This window comes from Xyrauchen texanus, chromosome 39 (genome assembly GCF_025860055.1).
Source record: "Xyrauchen texanus isolate HMW12.3.18 chromosome 39, RBS_HiC_50CHRs, whole genome shotgun sequence".
NCBI classification, from domain to species: Eukaryota; Metazoa; Chordata; class Actinopteri; order Cypriniformes; family Catostomidae; genus Xyrauchen; species Xyrauchen texanus.
Window position 1 is genome coordinate 16,769,604 of NC_068314.1, and position 15,813 is coordinate 16,785,416.

The 15,813-nt window shown below is 36.4% G+C and overlaps 2 protein-coding genes across 2 annotated transcripts in view; one reads left to right on the forward strand and one right to left on the reverse strand.

Moving 5' to 3' along the window:
- The first annotated feature begins 1,255 nt into the window (after positions 1-1,255).
- Positions 1,256-7,809, forward strand: spata1 (spermatogenesis associated 1). Its single transcript, XM_052111435.1, has 12 exons — positions 1,256-1,294; positions 1,406-1,512; positions 2,230-2,347; positions 2,825-2,878; positions 2,986-3,292; positions 3,528-3,660; positions 3,894-3,948; positions 5,222-5,332; positions 5,406-5,523; positions 6,414-6,598; positions 7,048-7,146; positions 7,738-7,809. Exons 1-12 carry the CDS (start codon positions 1,256-1,258, stop codon positions 7,807-7,809), a joined length of 1,398 nt encoding a protein of 465 aa, XP_051967395.1.
- Positions 7,810-7,916: 107 nt separating this feature from the next.
- ctbs (chitobiase, di-N-acetyl-) overlaps positions 7,917-15,813 on the reverse strand; it is an 8,241-nt gene continuing 344 nt past the window's right edge. Inside the window, exons 2-7 of the mRNA XM_052111319.1 lie at positions 12,439-12,577; positions 12,081-12,289; positions 11,822-11,993; positions 10,840-10,937; positions 9,395-9,556; positions 7,917-8,663 (exon numbers count right to left, since the gene is read on the reverse strand). Of these exons, the coding sequence (XP_051967279.1) occupies positions 8,448-8,663; positions 9,395-9,556; positions 10,840-10,937; positions 11,822-11,993; positions 12,081-12,289; positions 12,439-12,577 (996 nt within the window). The 3' untranslated portion in view covers positions 7,917-8,447. The remainder of the gene's footprint in view (positions 8,664-9,394; positions 9,557-10,839; positions 10,938-11,821; positions 11,994-12,080; positions 12,290-12,438; positions 12,578-15,813) is intronic.

A 15,813-nucleotide genomic window follows, 5' to 3' on the forward strand; every position in this document is an offset into this window, starting at 1 on the left:
CTATTTTTCCACTGAAAAAGCTGATCTTCAGACAGCTGACAGCACTTCTGCTTGGGAGTGATAACAGGTGATCGCACACACTCCATCTCTCTCTCTCTCTCTCACTCACCCACAGACACACACACATACACACACAGCCATCCATCCTTGTTTATCCAATAACTTGTTCGAAACAGCACAAGCTGTGATACTATTTCTGAAGTGATTTTTTTAAATTACTAACCAAGGCTTGGACGCATCATTTGTTTTGAACCAGCAAAGGCAGATTCTGATCCGTCGCGTAAGAAAGTAGTTCCATGCACAAATTCATTTTTTATGACCGTAGGCTACTCAGTTTGTCCAAATTGTTTAAAATTTACTTGTTCATTGAACTGTTGTATTTAAGCAATATCACACTCGCAATCGTGCAATATGGCTTTAAATCAGCACTACTGTAATTACCTACGGCACTCGTGCCTGCGGCCGAATCACAGCAGTGCTGACGTAGGGCCATATCTCACACTCTTGCTCATAATTATGATATTGCTCATATATTCCCCAATGTTTATGGAAAATCAGATCATCTGAAAATTGTCTGAAAAAGACTTAAGACGGCAGAAGACCGTATCTGTCAATTTACTTTCATGTGTTGATGGACAACTTTAGACCGTTCCAACATGCCAGACGCACGGACATATCACGGCACATAGGAACAGCTGCTAATGAGGTGTCTAGGTATAGATGTTATGGTCTTTAGGGCTGTCACAGGGACAGGTGTGATTTCTCTCAGGATTATTATTTATATCAGAGATAATATATATATTATCTCTGGTAGAAAGAAAATTTGATGGATGGTATTCCAAAAATGAACCACGTAGAGCACATTTTCAATAATAAAATATACAATGATTTTAAGTCCCTGTAATATCAAATATATTTTATGTATATTTTTAGTATCTGTGTTCAGAAAACCATTTTAAATGAGCATGCCTAGAAACAAAAGAATGTAAGAATGAAAATAAAATTATCACAAACACACACACACACACGTTTTGATTTGTTTCTAGGCATGCTCATTTAAAAATGGTTTTCTGAACACACGTAGCCTACAACACCGAAGCTCATTGTGTTTATGAGCAGTGTTCCGTTCACACTGTTACTGTTTGAGTACTCAAGATAATGTTACTTAGCACTTCACCAGACGCGATCACAAACGCAAGACCTCCCAGTCCACGCTGGAAAAAGTTAATAATGGAGTAACATTGCCTAAGTGACCATGAGCGTGTTTACTGGCAAGACGAATGAAATCACAGAGGTAAGTTTTATTCTAACTACATTATTTGATTTATGGCAGATACGATTTGATTTAATCAACATCTGCATACGCCTGCCTGTGTTGTAATGTATCGATTTGTTATTCATAAAGCGCGTGGAGCTTCATGTGTTTTATGTACCCGATGATCAGTTTGATCGGAGGTTGAATAAAGTGTCAGCTGATGCTGTGGACACTTTCATATCAGCTGGATTCATCAGGTCAGTTTACTGAGATCACTGAACTCACACCCGGGGCTAGTTGTCATACTTTTTACTCAAGTGAATATTTCTCGGGGAAGGTTTATTTTGAAAGTCAATTTCTGTATAGACACAAACCTTTTAAGCCTTATATGCAAAAAAAATAAATAAAATAATAATATATAATATATATATATATATATATATATATATATATATATATATATATTGAATATCATACCGTGTGTGTTGTGACCAATAGCGGGGTAAGTTGTCACTTTGGCAAATTGCTGTATATTGTATTTATATTAAGCCTGTATTTTATGTATAGCCTATACTATATTATTATAAATATTATGCATATTTTTTGTGAAAATTATCTTCGTTTGAAATGGGTCTACTGTATCAAAAGTAAACAAGCAATCTCCCACATTTTACTCTTACGTTTTTAATGGCTTTTCTACAAAATGTGAACAGTAAAACAATTATAAAATCTAATATTTCAAGAAACAACAATAATGGAATGTAACACAAAATTAATTAAACCTTTTGAACAACAGCAATTAATGAATCATCTGAAATGACAACTTGCCCCTACCTGAAAAGTATGAAAAATACCAATGAGAACACCTTCCATTATAATCTAACTTTATTACATAGTTGAGTCTTGCCTTAATGTATGCTAGTGTGGTTTTATAGTTGATTCAGATGTGAGTCTGTCTGATCTGTTTGTTTCAGAGTTGATTCAGATGTGAGTTTATCTGATCTCAGATCTGATCTCGGATCATTCCTCGGGCTTGACAGGATCACTGATAAATATGTGTTTTTAAAATGTGTTGGCAGAAGTTTGGCTCTGGTGAGTAGCTACAATCACAGAATAATATACAAGATTTACTAATTAAGATGAATAAAGCAGCTTAAAAGAAATAAGAGCAAATAACTCAATGTTGAAGGCATCTCTAATACACCAATACTCCAACTAATGTTGATAACGACAAGCTTGTGAAACTTTGGGATAGATACATTTGGAGAATAAGTCCTATTTCAAATACTGTAAGTCCTCTTCTACTTTATAATACATTAAATTTGTATGATAACATTAATCATATTAACAATAACAGCCCCAATCCAATAATCTCCACATTAATGACTATTATAGCCCTCTTTTAATATTAATGCATATTCAAATAGTTTCAAATGTTATAAAACTGCTACTTTCATATAACGTATGTTCATATTTGAATGCACATACTGATCCACAATTATGTAATGTTTGTTAATGTCTTATGTTTATTTTAAAATAAACTGTTAGTACTTTTTCATTTGATGTCAGGTTAAATTCAGACAAGAGGGAGAACTGACAGTGAAATCATTCACTCCACCATTTGTAAGTGCTTGTAACATGAAGGGCATCTAAGTTTATTTTGATTTACTGTAATTAACATAGTTATTTTGGAGTAAGAAATTTCTTTTTTTCTCTTGCCTCCAATTTAGGCTCCTTTTCCAGAGCTTTACATTTTACCACTGTGTGAAAATGATAGTGGCCTCTGTTCCAATTCACTCACTCCTTACACTTTAATAAGCAATGCTGACCCTCACAATCATGATTTACCCAGACCAACATCTGCATCAGGTATGATGAAAGAGCCCGTTAAATTCCCCTCAATCAATAAAGGACCTCAGCAGTCTGTCCTAATGGATGGGGCAGAGGAGGAGAATGATGAAGGTACAGCATCCATAGAAACTCATCATCTGACATGCAGTTCACAAGATCAGATGGAGCCCGTAAGCAAACAGCCTGGTATGAAAAGCTAACAACATAAACAGAGACACACGTTAAAAACGATTGAACAACTCTGACAGGCCACACTTTACTTTACAGAGTCCATATGGCATATTCATTGAAATAATTACGTAGTTGCACTCCTGTGAACCCAAATGGGTTGGTCTGCTTCATCTAGAAATGTAACAGGTATAAATAAAAGTTCTTACTCATTACAAAACATTTGTTGTTTTTTACATTAAATTTGTAGTAGAAAGACATGTGAAGCAGGAAGGCCTTTCTCAAGTGAAAATTGATACAATTATGAAAAAGAAACACTGTTTAAAAACACAAGACAGAAATTCTGGAGCTCAAAAGTCATTTGGGGATTCTCCAGCACTGGCAAGGTGAGTTTAATTCTTTTGGCTTTGGCCATTGTGAAATGAGCTTTTGGTGAACAACATTTAAACATAGATGTAACCAAATATGAATGTGAAAATATATATATATATATATATATATATATATATATATATATATATATATATATATATATATATATATATATATATACTATTAATAGTAAAAGTTTATATTGGAATTACTGAATTGTCTTTAATACCCTGTTTTATACATCTAGGAAATTCAATAGCTCTCTGACACTGAAATCGAGTGGAGAAAATACAGATGATGTGGTAAGATCTGATCATAGTGATCTCATATTGCTGTCAATAAATAAACGCTGTGAGCTCATTTAAGAAGTCATCCAAAATTTGTACTGTTTTCAATTGTGAAGCCACTTGAAGACTCGGCAGACATCTTGCCAGGCTTATTTTGATGTAGGTTCTAGGCAAACAAGTACAACTCCTGTCTGTTTGAATGGAGAGAAAGACAGAAATCTCTAAAGCTGCATGTCAAGATTACAATTCAATATTATATTTCAATTCAGAAATTAAATGAAATTTAAATAGCTCTTTTGGACCATTCATTGCAAGTGAATGGTGACCAAAACTTTGAAGCTCCTAAAAAAACACAAAGGCAGCATAAAAGTAATCCATAAGACTCCAGTGGTTAGGTTCATATCTTCAGAAGTGAGATGGCAAGTGTAGGTGAGAAACAATCAATCGTCACATTCACATTGTTGTTCTTTTGTTTTTGGCGATTGGCATTCTTCGTGCATATCACCACCTACTGGCAGGGAGGAGAATTCATAGTAAAATAGGATTTAAATATCTGTTTCTCACGCACACATTTATAATAGAGCTTCTGAAGACATAGATTTAACCATTGGAGTCTTATGGATTACTTTTATGCTGCCTTTGTGTTTTTGGAGCTTAAAAATTTACTTCATGATGTTTGTTGATTATCACCATTACTGAGGTTTATGTGTCAAGTAATGACACCAATGTGCCTCCTACTCAATCTATCACGTGTTGCAGTACAAAACATCTTGCAGTACAAAACATACAAGGTTTACTTGACAATAAAAGTTCACTGAACATTAACTTTACAATGGCAGGCCTTAAACTTCAGGAAACTAAAGTAAAGTTGTTATAACTACATCCAATTTAAGTTCAGCTAACTAAACTGATTATGTTCAGTTAAATAAACTACATTCAATCAGTTCAGATTACCCACTTTTTAATTTGTGAGATAAATGTATCCGATTAAGTCAGTTAAACTCAAAATGCCTATGCAAAAAAGGCACTAAATATATTAGTTGAATTAACTAAAAATGTTTAGGATGCAATTCTGAGCCCTGCTCCAGACTCATATTCTCTTTAGTAGAGATCTCCCAGACAAAACAGGAAGTGAAGCACCTGTAAATGGCTCATCCTCATAAAGACACCAAGAAGTTTATTGGCTGAGTAAAATTCCTCATGCAGCTTGGTGGTCAAACAGTATGTTCTGGGCATTTAGGACAGACATTGCTGGGGGATGCTTTCAGTGTTTTTATGTGTTTTACAGGTTTTTGTGAGTAGACCAAACTCTCCACTCCCAGCAGCATCTAGTTCTTCACTGTCTGCCTACTCCCTGCCACTTTATACACAACAAACCACCACTAGTAAGACAGCAATAGCAATGGTCTAATAGAACAAATGCTCTTGCCATTGAAAACTACACTTAACATTTTCTGCTTCTAGGCTGTGAGTTGTTGGATGAAATCAAGCTACTCAAAAAACAGAGAAAAGAGCTTGAACAAACAAGACGAGAGCTTCTGAAAAAGGGCAGAGAGCTTTTAGCTCTTAACAGACACCGCAGGAACCAAGGTATGGACTCCTGCTCAATTAAAGGAAAGTCTGGTCCTTATTGCAACTTATTCTGGCCAAGATCCACCCACTTAAATAGGAAGAGACAGCCTGACTGACAGTCAAATGTAAAACGACCAACCAAAGTTTGCTTTGTTTTATATGCTATTTAGGGGCAGGTTTAACTGAAATAGATTATATCACAATAGTAGACCAGTGCAGAAAACTGAATATAAATAATGGCAGCAGGCGCTAAACACTATAAAAAATTAGCAGAAAATCTCTATAGACTTTGTGATCAGAACTTAAGTACTTATTATTTCACAGATAAAACATATAAAAACAAAGTGGAATACACAGTTCTGCTCATGGACATCTAGGATATCTACTTGTTACTAAGTGTCTCAGACAAAACTTTCAAAGCTTCGATAGCTAACCTACTGTACATGGCTAACTTTACCTATTCTATCAGCCTACTGGTACCTTTTCTACTTGACTGATGAAAAGGACTGATAAAAAAAACCCTGTGCACCCCTACTCCCAGAATTTGCGTCAATCCGACCAATCAGATCAGAGCTTGCCAGATCGAGAAAGTGCTTACCAATAAGCATCAGAAGGGACTGTAGACAAATACACCAATTAAAAAACGAATACACTCCCCGACACACTTTGAATTAGCGTTGTGGATCAAATTGTACCTTGCCCAACAATTAAACATGTACATCCCAATAAAACATATATTGTATACCCTCAATAATTAAACATACTGAATGTGGAGGATATGTATAGAAAATGAATGTATGGTTATTTGCTCTTCAGTTCATCTGGGGTATCTGAGGGTTTCAGTCTCACTTCAATCTGTCAGATCTCAAGGTTTTTGTGTGCTATGATTTATTTGTTTGCCTCTCCAGCACGGGACCGGTGGAAGAGGAAATATTTTGACACTAAAAAGGCAACAGCACTACTGGAAGACACACTTAAGAGTGCGCGTCTGGAACTTCACACCTTCTATTGTAAAATGCTACAACAACTCCAAGCTCGAGATGGTGCAAAACGACAAAGTATGGCAGGAAAACCATCCAGCACAAAGATAAAGGTAATGTTTGCCCCAATTCAGAAAAATAATGTGGCAAGAACATCAAAATGTGTAAATGTTTTTATTTTTAATTTTTTTATTTGTAGGAATATTAGCTCCCCAGCAAGGATGTAAATAGCCATTTCTTTATTTTTGAACTTAAAGCTGAAGTGTGTAATTTGTTGTGTAATATAAATGAATTTGTAGGTTGATTCCTTCGATAAGTGAAATTATTGTTGCTCAGTAGCATAATAAAAACGTTGCTCGGTTCAATTGAGTATTCTAACCAGCCCGACATAAAAACATTGGTTCAATAGTGTTAGTTTAGGGTGAGACTATCGGTTTGTTGGAAGGCAGAGACAGTGTTCAGAAAACCTGTTTGAATACATTATTTTTGCAATACTGTTTGGTGATGTTAGCGACGCAAAAATTCCACACTTCAACGTTACAAAGTGTTTTGTCACCTACAGAATGAGCTCATTATCCAGATTATGACGGAGAGCTGTGAAATCGATAATCTGAGAAAAAATGTGGATGATGCTAAAATGAAACTGGCCACAGAGATCAAGGTACTGGACAGTCATGCACCAGTCGTTATGTTTGCTTGACAAAGCCAACATATGGTTATTCTACATACTTTTTTTTTAGGGGTTTTCAAAAATCCCTAAACCAAGACCAAAATGATCAATTGTAATTTATCCTACAGCTTTCAAGCTACATCCACCAAACATGGCGCAGACCTTCAGACTGTTTTAGTATTGCTATATATTTTCTAACTGAACAGAATGATGATCGCATAGACAACAATCAAAAATTCAAAATATCTCATTGATTTACATTGACAGTGTTCATACGGGCCAACTGAATGCTTGCTAATTCAAACTCTAACTGTCAAGAATTTCAAACATAAACAAACACACAAAGGCCTGCTATATTATGGCTTTAGGTTACAATACAAAATCTATCCATCTATCTGTATATCTTTCGAAAGGTTCATCTGAAGGTCTACTTGACAATCTATTTATACTTTTAAAACAAAGACAAAGGCTTTGTCAAGCCAACATCAAAGTTTGATTTGACAAACTTTACCCATTTCATTTCTGTTATTATAGTTTCATCAATGACATCACATTGGGTTGTGCTTTTCTTTACTTCTCTAGTTGAGAAAACAAGCATCAACGGAGCTACGAGCCCTGAAAGCAGAACTGATGCAGAAGAGATCTCAGTTATAAAGAAAGTGTGTGCTGACCTTGAAACACTACCTGTTTCTGTTCAGCAATTCAATGACATTATAGCATTAGAGATGCAACAAAATTTCATGCAAATATTTTTTGTGAACAAGTATTCTTTTTTATTATTATTTCTTTCAAAAAAAAAAAAATCTGAATCCAAGAATCAGACTTTACATTTACATAAAGCAAAAAACAAACAGTATTTAAGGAATTGTACTACTATTTTTTACATTTCAGGAATCTGAATAATGCATCAAGGCTACAGCTCTCAATTTTTCAATATAAGTAGCAGGACTGCTTATTTGGTTTAATTTGTTGGCACAGAAATGACTAATTTTACTTTCAAGATCATCAATTTAATGGTTTTTAAAGAAATGCTTCTATTATCTAAGCCGGTGTTGATTTAGAATCATGGTATATGCAAATATTTAGATCCCATCAAATGCTTTTCAATTTGTTCAGTTAAAACTTATTCAATTACAATATGCAAGGTTTTATTAGGTTTGCTGCCAAGAATGTCCCTTTCATTCAGAGTTGTTTGCAATAAAACAATAAAAATAAATCAATCTGACATGTATTGATGGTGAGGACTATGCCTCCAGACCTTAGACGAATGTGTATGAAATAGCTGGAGGATCCTAGGAGACAGCAGCCAACTTCCTGTGTTCACTGGGCGTAAGGGCGTTCCACATGTCCGCAGTCTGTTGCCGGGCGATTGAATCATTACTATAGTCCAGAAGATTCCCATTCCACATGCCGATTCCTTTCAGACCATGTTGTGTCACATAGGCTGCTTTCAGAGCAATGCTTTCTGGGTCATCGTACCATACCTGATGGACCCTGCCATCTGTGTCCTGAAAATAAAGATCTTATTCATATTTGAAGAAAGTGGTGTTGATGTTGTTTTTTTTGGCATATGCTGTCTGCTTTGTTTAGCACCCAATTCATTAAAAGAATTACACAAATATGGTAACTGTGATATAAATAAGGTGACCAAATTTCAGAATCAGCTTTATTGCCAAGTATGCTTACACATACAAGGAATTTGTCTTGGTGACAGACGCTTCCTATAGCACAACAATACATATAGAATACACAATAAGACCATTTTATATATATATATATATATATATATATATATATATATATATATATATATATATATATATATACATACACACACATACATACACACACACACACACAGACACATACATACATACATAAACATATACACGCATACGTAGCAAATCTAAAGAAGAGGTTGGATGGTTGGATAAATATAAAAAGACTAAGCTGTGTATTGCACATAATTATTGTTCAATGGGGCAATTTTAACTGTTCATGAGATGGATAGCCTGAGGGAAAAAACTGTTCCTGTGCCTGACGGTTCTGGTGCTCAGAGCTGTGAAGCATCAGCCAGAAGGCAACAGTTCAAATGTACGTGGTGAATGCAATTTGAACATAGGGCCTGTTCCACTTGATATCCACTTGGTGTTCTGAAGCAAATCTAGTTGAGATCCACTGGATTAGAGTATTGTGAGCAAATCTTTGATGAGAGACACATTTATAACTAATATTGTACCTTGTAGTTGTAGTAAGGAGCTTGCTGGTTCTCATCCCAGAGTCTTCCCGATATAGAGCTGTTGATCCTTTTCATCATAATGCTGTAGGGAATTTGTCTGCCAGATGCATCACTACACGGGGCACCTCTGAATGGGACTTTTGGAATTGTACAAATTCCAGCCTGTTAGAACAACAGAGAGCACCACACAGCATATCAGTTAAGGCTATTTGCACTGATCTTTTCTATTGACTCTCCTCATTCTACTGTACTGTACGTCTTCTATTTGTACATGAGTTTAGTTAAAGGTCAATTTATCAACAAAGTCCATTTCTTGCTATTGTCCTTTTGCATTTGCAGGCATTTTTCATTAATTTTATCTGTGTTGAAACCATTGCGAGCTCATTGTGTGCTTAAAATAATGTATTGTGTTATAAGGCCATTATGATTGATTGGATAAGGGTTATAACGATATCAGTAATATTTTCCAGTTTGCATTACTTGTTCATTATTTATGCAAGACCTGTCATAAAATCAAGAACCAGCTCAACACACTAGTTTGTTGTTCAAATTACTAAATTTACATCAAATTCCCCCAGGATCCTTAAAGGGATAGTTCACCCAAAAATGAAAATTCTCTCATCCTTTACCCACTGTCATGCCATCCCAGATGTGTATGACTTTCTTTCTTTTGCAGAATACAAACAAAGAATTTTAGACTAATATCTCAGCTCTCTATGTCCACAATGCAGGTTAATGGTGACCAAAACCTAATCTCTGAAAAGCACATGAAGGGAGCATAAAAGTAATCCATATGACTGCAGTGGTTTAATCCATGTCTTCAGAAGAGATCTAATTGGTTTTGGGTGAGAACAGACCGAAATACTGTATAACACCTTTTTCAGTGTACATCTTGCCATTGCAGTCTCAAGGAATGATCATGAACAGAGCGCTAGATGGCACTAATAAGTGTAATCAAGCTTGAAATTATGATCACCAGCATACCATTGATGTCAAGATTTATAGTGGGAAAAGGAGTCATATTTTTGGTCTGTTATCATCCAAAACCGATTGGATCACTTCAATAAAACATGGATTAAACCACTGGAGCCTTATGGATTACTTTTATGTTGCCTTTATGGAGCTTCAAAGCTTTGGTCACCATTATCTTGCATTGTATGGACCTCCAAAGCAGAATCTGAATCTAAAAAATCTTTGTGTTCATCTGAAGAAAGAAAGTCATGCATATTTGGGATAGCATGAGGGTGAGTAAATGATGACAACATTTTCATTTTTGTTGAACTATTCCTTTAAGCAGTCACTGAAAACATAAATTACAGATGGCTAGTAGCAAACCTGATCACAAAAGAATCTTTGAGATGAATTCATTCGATATGTTAGTATTGTATTATAAGTTGTTTTAAATTGCTTTAAGTCTGCTAAGAACATAAATGTTAATTGCTTACCTTTGAGAAATTTAGGCAGGTGTAGTCATAACCATACCATGGAACACCCATCACAAGTTTCTTTGGATCTATTTTCATATTGATGTATTGATCATAGGCTGAAAGACAAACATTTGCCTTAAAGGGATAGTTCACCCAAAAATGAAAATTCTCTCATCCTTTACTCACTGTCGTGCCTTCCCAGATGTGTGTGACTTACTTTATTCAACAGAACACAAGCGAATATTTTTAGAAGAATATTTCAGCTCTGTAGGTCCATACAATGCAGGTGAATGGTGACTAAAACATTGGTTGAATCTACAAAAAGCATAATAAAAAAAGGCAGCATAAAAGTAAACCATATGACTCAAGTGGTTTAATCCATGTCTTCAGATATGATATGATAGGTGTGGCTGAGAAACAGATCAATAGTTAAGTATTTTTTTTTTTTAATAATAAATTCTCCTCCCTGCCCAGTAGGGGGTGATATACATGAAGACTGTGAATCCCCAAAAACAGAAGGAGAATGCCATAGTGAAAGTGGATGTTGACTGAGCATGGGGGAGAATTTATAGTAAAAAGGACTTAAATATTGATCTTCTTTTGAAGATGTAGATTTAACCACCAGAGTCATCTGGAGTACTTTTATGTTGCCCTTGTGTAAATTTTGGAGCTTCAAAATGTTGGCACCCGTATTGTGTGGACCTACAGAGCTGAAATATTCTTTAAAATAAATATTAATTTGTGTTCAGCAGATGAAAAAGTCAAACACATCTGGGATGGCACGAGAATGAGTAAATCATGAGAGAATTTTAATTCCCTTTAACTTTGGGTGGGTTGGAAACCAAAAAAAGGCTAAATTAATTTACTGTCTGATCGTAGTAACAGTTTCATTAAATGCAGAACATTTTGAATGTGCAGTGATGGACAGAATGGGCACATTTGGGGAATTTATTCAGTGAGGACTTGTCAGATTTGAAAGTGTTATCAACACATTGCTTACCTATCAGTGTCTGATTGAAGGGTGCATTTGCCATGGCAATACAATCACCCCAGATCTGGCTTTGCTCGTCATATGACATCACAAACAAGAGGTCACATGAATCTGCAATAGCAAGGTAGTCATAGCAGCGCTTATCGATGCATTTGGGTGACCAAGCCACATCAAATGATACCTATGATTCATGGTAAGATAACAGGTTTTCAGGGGTCTTGACAGATGAGAAATAGATTACATAATTTCCAGTGTTATGCGCTTTTACCTGAGAGCCTGGGATTGCTTTATGGAAACTTTCAGTTGTCTCTTTGACTAGCGCTGTCAACGCATAATACTCAGGAGAACCAGTCTCTACTGCATGCTCAATGTCTATATTAATTCCATCCATGAACTGACTTTGTGCCAGTTTGACTTTTCCTTGGATCCAAGCGGTCCTGTTTACTGGATCCACTATATCTGAGAGTGGTACATCTCCTGTAAAGAACATTTCATAATAGATCACACAAATAGAAAAACAACTGACTTGGAGAACATATATTTTATCATTTGATTTGAATTTAGAAATGTGCATTATGTTATCAAAAAATGAAAAATGTTTCGAGTTCCAGGCTAGATAGCCCTACCTTTCAGAACCAACCGGGCCCCTTTGGAGTGAGCGTAACACATTAGTTCAGCATCATACTCCCCAAAAGCAGCAACTGTTGTCACTTTGCTCCAGTCATAAAACTTCCAAGCCTTTTTCCCCACATCAAATACAAATACCTGGAAGAGATGCATTAAAGCTTGTGTCTACCAGAATAAAATTATATAACTTTAATTTACTGAGTATAAAGATGTAAAGTCAATGTTGATTGCTGTTTTTGTTGTTGTTGTTATTTTCGTATGATGCGATGATACACAGTGCAAGCATTTGCAGTGAACATCATGCAGCTATGCATTTACAGTAGTTTACGGAATATATAGAGTTTCATATATCCTATATATTCAGATCTGAACATCTTTTAAAGGGATAGTTCACCCAATAATTAAATTTCTCTAATTATTTAACCACCCTCATGATATCCCAAGTGTATATTACTTTTTTCTTCACCAGAACAGATTTGAAGGAAAATAGAAAAATATCTTAGCTCAGTAGGTCCTTAAAATGCAAGTGAATGGAGATTTCTCTTTTGAAGCTCCAAAAATCACAGACAGTCTGCATAAACGTCATCGATATGACTCCAGCGGTTAATTTAATGTCTTCTAAAGCAGCACAATCACTTTTGGTGCTAAATTATGTTTCTGGGCAGGAGCGGTATGTGCGTGGTATAATCGTATTGGCATTTGAAACATGTGAGAATTGATGCAAATGCATCACAACCGGAAGAGTGGCGCTGTTTAAAAGTGAGGAGGAGGAACGCTGTACAATAGCTTGGTTGGTTTTGGATCTTGCTTCCTTTTACTCTGACAATGTTCCCCAACTCTGAGGATTGTTTTTCCCAGCAGGACAATGCTCTATGCCACACAGCCAGATCAGTCAAGTTCTGGATGTAGGACCACCAGATCAAGACCCTGTCATGGCCAGCCCAATCTCCAGACCTGAACCCCATTGAAAACCTCTGGAATGTGATCAAGAGGAAGATGGATGGCCACAAGCCATCAAACAAAGCTGAGCTGCTTTAAATGTTGTGGCAGGAGTTTGCATAAAGTCACCCAACAGCAATGTGAAAGATTGGTAGAGAGCATGCAAAGATGCATTAAAGCTGTGATTGAAAATCAGGAATATTTCACCAGATATTGAAGTTCTACAATAGTCTCTCCCTTTAAAAGTTCCTCTTTCTTATTTTAAACAATTTGATAGAATATGTATAGTCTATTATTTGGAATGGTAAATTACCTCAGCTGCATAGGCCTCCCCAAAATTGTTTTATTACTATTTTTTTAGTCTCAAACACCTGGCCCATTGGTCTCTTCCACCTAAGAGAGACTACACTGAACAAGTGATCCTTACCCCAATCACTCGTGCAAAATATTTTAGGAGCCTTTAGCCTCCTTGAGCACCAACCTCCCGTGCAGGAGACCTAGGTTTGAGTCCCGTTCGGAGCGGGGAGAGTAGAATCGGTGACATTGGTGCCGTGACCCGGATGGGAGTGAGGTTTGGGGGGTGAGTGTAACGGGAGCCAGCTGGTAGATATCTGTGCAGCGTGTAAACCTCACTCTCCTGACCTGAGGTGCACTAGCGACTGACGCTACAGGCTGTAGCCTTTAGCCTCCTTGTTAGTGCACCTGCCCCCCCAGAGACCACGGTTCGAGTCCCGTTCGGAGCGGGGCTATTAGGACCGGTTACACATAGATATCATTTGAAAATATAACACAGCAATTTTGTATTTCTGGGTCTAAATTTTTCAGATATTTACAGATGCACCATCTACTTTGTACTATTTTTGGGGCTAGTACACAGCCCCTAAAGCTGCAGACACCCTCTGTATGGTGCTCACGGCCTTTGGAAAGGGGCATGAAGCGTCAGTGTATTATTCCTCGTTGATTTAATGTATTGGTGATGGGCCTTAACAGCTCTTAAGAGGTTATGGGAAAGAGATCTGAACTTGGTATTGGAGGATGGGGAGTGGGAAAGAATTACAAATAAAATGTTAAAACTACGTCTAGGGATGCAAGGGTATGCCTTATTCAGTTTAAGATTTCGCATCAATTCTACTGGACTCCCTCTAGATTGTTTAGGCTTGGTTTAAAAGACACACCTACCTGCTGGCGATGTCAGTTGGAGGATGGACACATAGCTCTTTCTCTGTGGTTTAGCGCTAAGATTCAAGAATTCTGGTTAAGAGTTCAGAATTTAATCTTGGAGGTTTTAGATACTCATATTTCATTCTGCCCCAGATTATGTATATTGGGTGATGGGGCGGTTATTAAAGTAGGTGACAAATATACAGAAAACTGGGTCCAAACTAGTTTAATGAATGGCAGACAGATAATTCTTAAAGGATGGAAATCAATTAGTGCTCCCTCATTTGAAGTATGGTTCTCCAAATTGGGCAGGGTGGCAGTGAATGAACAGATCTCATATAAACAGCTTGGTCGCGGAGGAGGAGCTGAAAACGCAACACCAGACGAAGCCTCAGCCTCTATGCGGGTATAAGAATTAAGGGTGATTGTATGTAGGTTGGTGGAGTAAGGTACATCAGGAGATTGTATGTAGAGTGTCAATGGTCCATTTGGGTGATAGGTGGCGGTAATGCACTTATGTGTCTGCGATCCGCCGTAAAACAAGAAGAAGGAGGAGTATGGTAAGAAATGGGACTGGTATTTGTGGATGGCTTTCAGTAAGGAGGACCATGTGGAGAGAGACAAGATTGTGGTAGTAATTGTGGATTCTGTTTTTTGTGGAATTCTTTCTTTTCTCTTTGTTTGTTGATTTTCATATTTTTGATTTTCTCATATTTTTTGTTTGTTTATATGTGTGCATTGTGTAATTTAGGCTTTGAACACAGGGATGTTTGTTGAGGGACAGTATAGGGTTTGGGAGGGGGAAATAATGGGCATTAAAATGTATTCTGTATATTATGTAGTGTGTGTTTTGTTTATTCTGTGTGTGTGTGTGTGTATATATATATTACACACACACACACTATAAAGTGTTAATAACATACAAAAGTGGCAGTGAAGATAACACTTGAGCATCATTGGAATTATTTTCACTTTCACACACAATATCCCTCATATTATTTTTTATATTCATGTGACAATTACTTTGAGTTGCATTTCACGTTTGAAAGGTGCTGTAAAAATCATACTATATAATATTAATAATAAAAATACCTAAAATCATACATCATCTTGGACATCATCTTGTTCAGCAAACAATTATTTATATGAATTGATTAGCTTTTACAGGTATCAACTGAATTAACGTGCCCATAATTAATTGGCCTCAAAACAGGTAGTTCATCAGATGTGCAACAGCATACAGCAGTAAATGGTGCCTTTAAAAATGCCATCCC

Excerpts from the sequence above, each read along its gene's own strand:
- spata1 (XM_052111435.1), top strand. The coding sequence starts at position 1,256 with ATGAGCGTGTTTACTGGCAAGACGAATGAAATCACAGAG. Across the intron at positions 3,661-3,893 it reads GATTCTCCAGCACTGGCAAG|GAAATTCAATAGCTCTCTGA; the intron begins GTGAGTTTAATT and ends TTATACATCTAG. Across the intron at positions 7,147-7,737 it reads AACTGGCCACAGAGATCAAG|TTGAGAAAACAAGCATCAAC; the intron begins GTACTGGACAGT and ends TTACTTCTCTAG.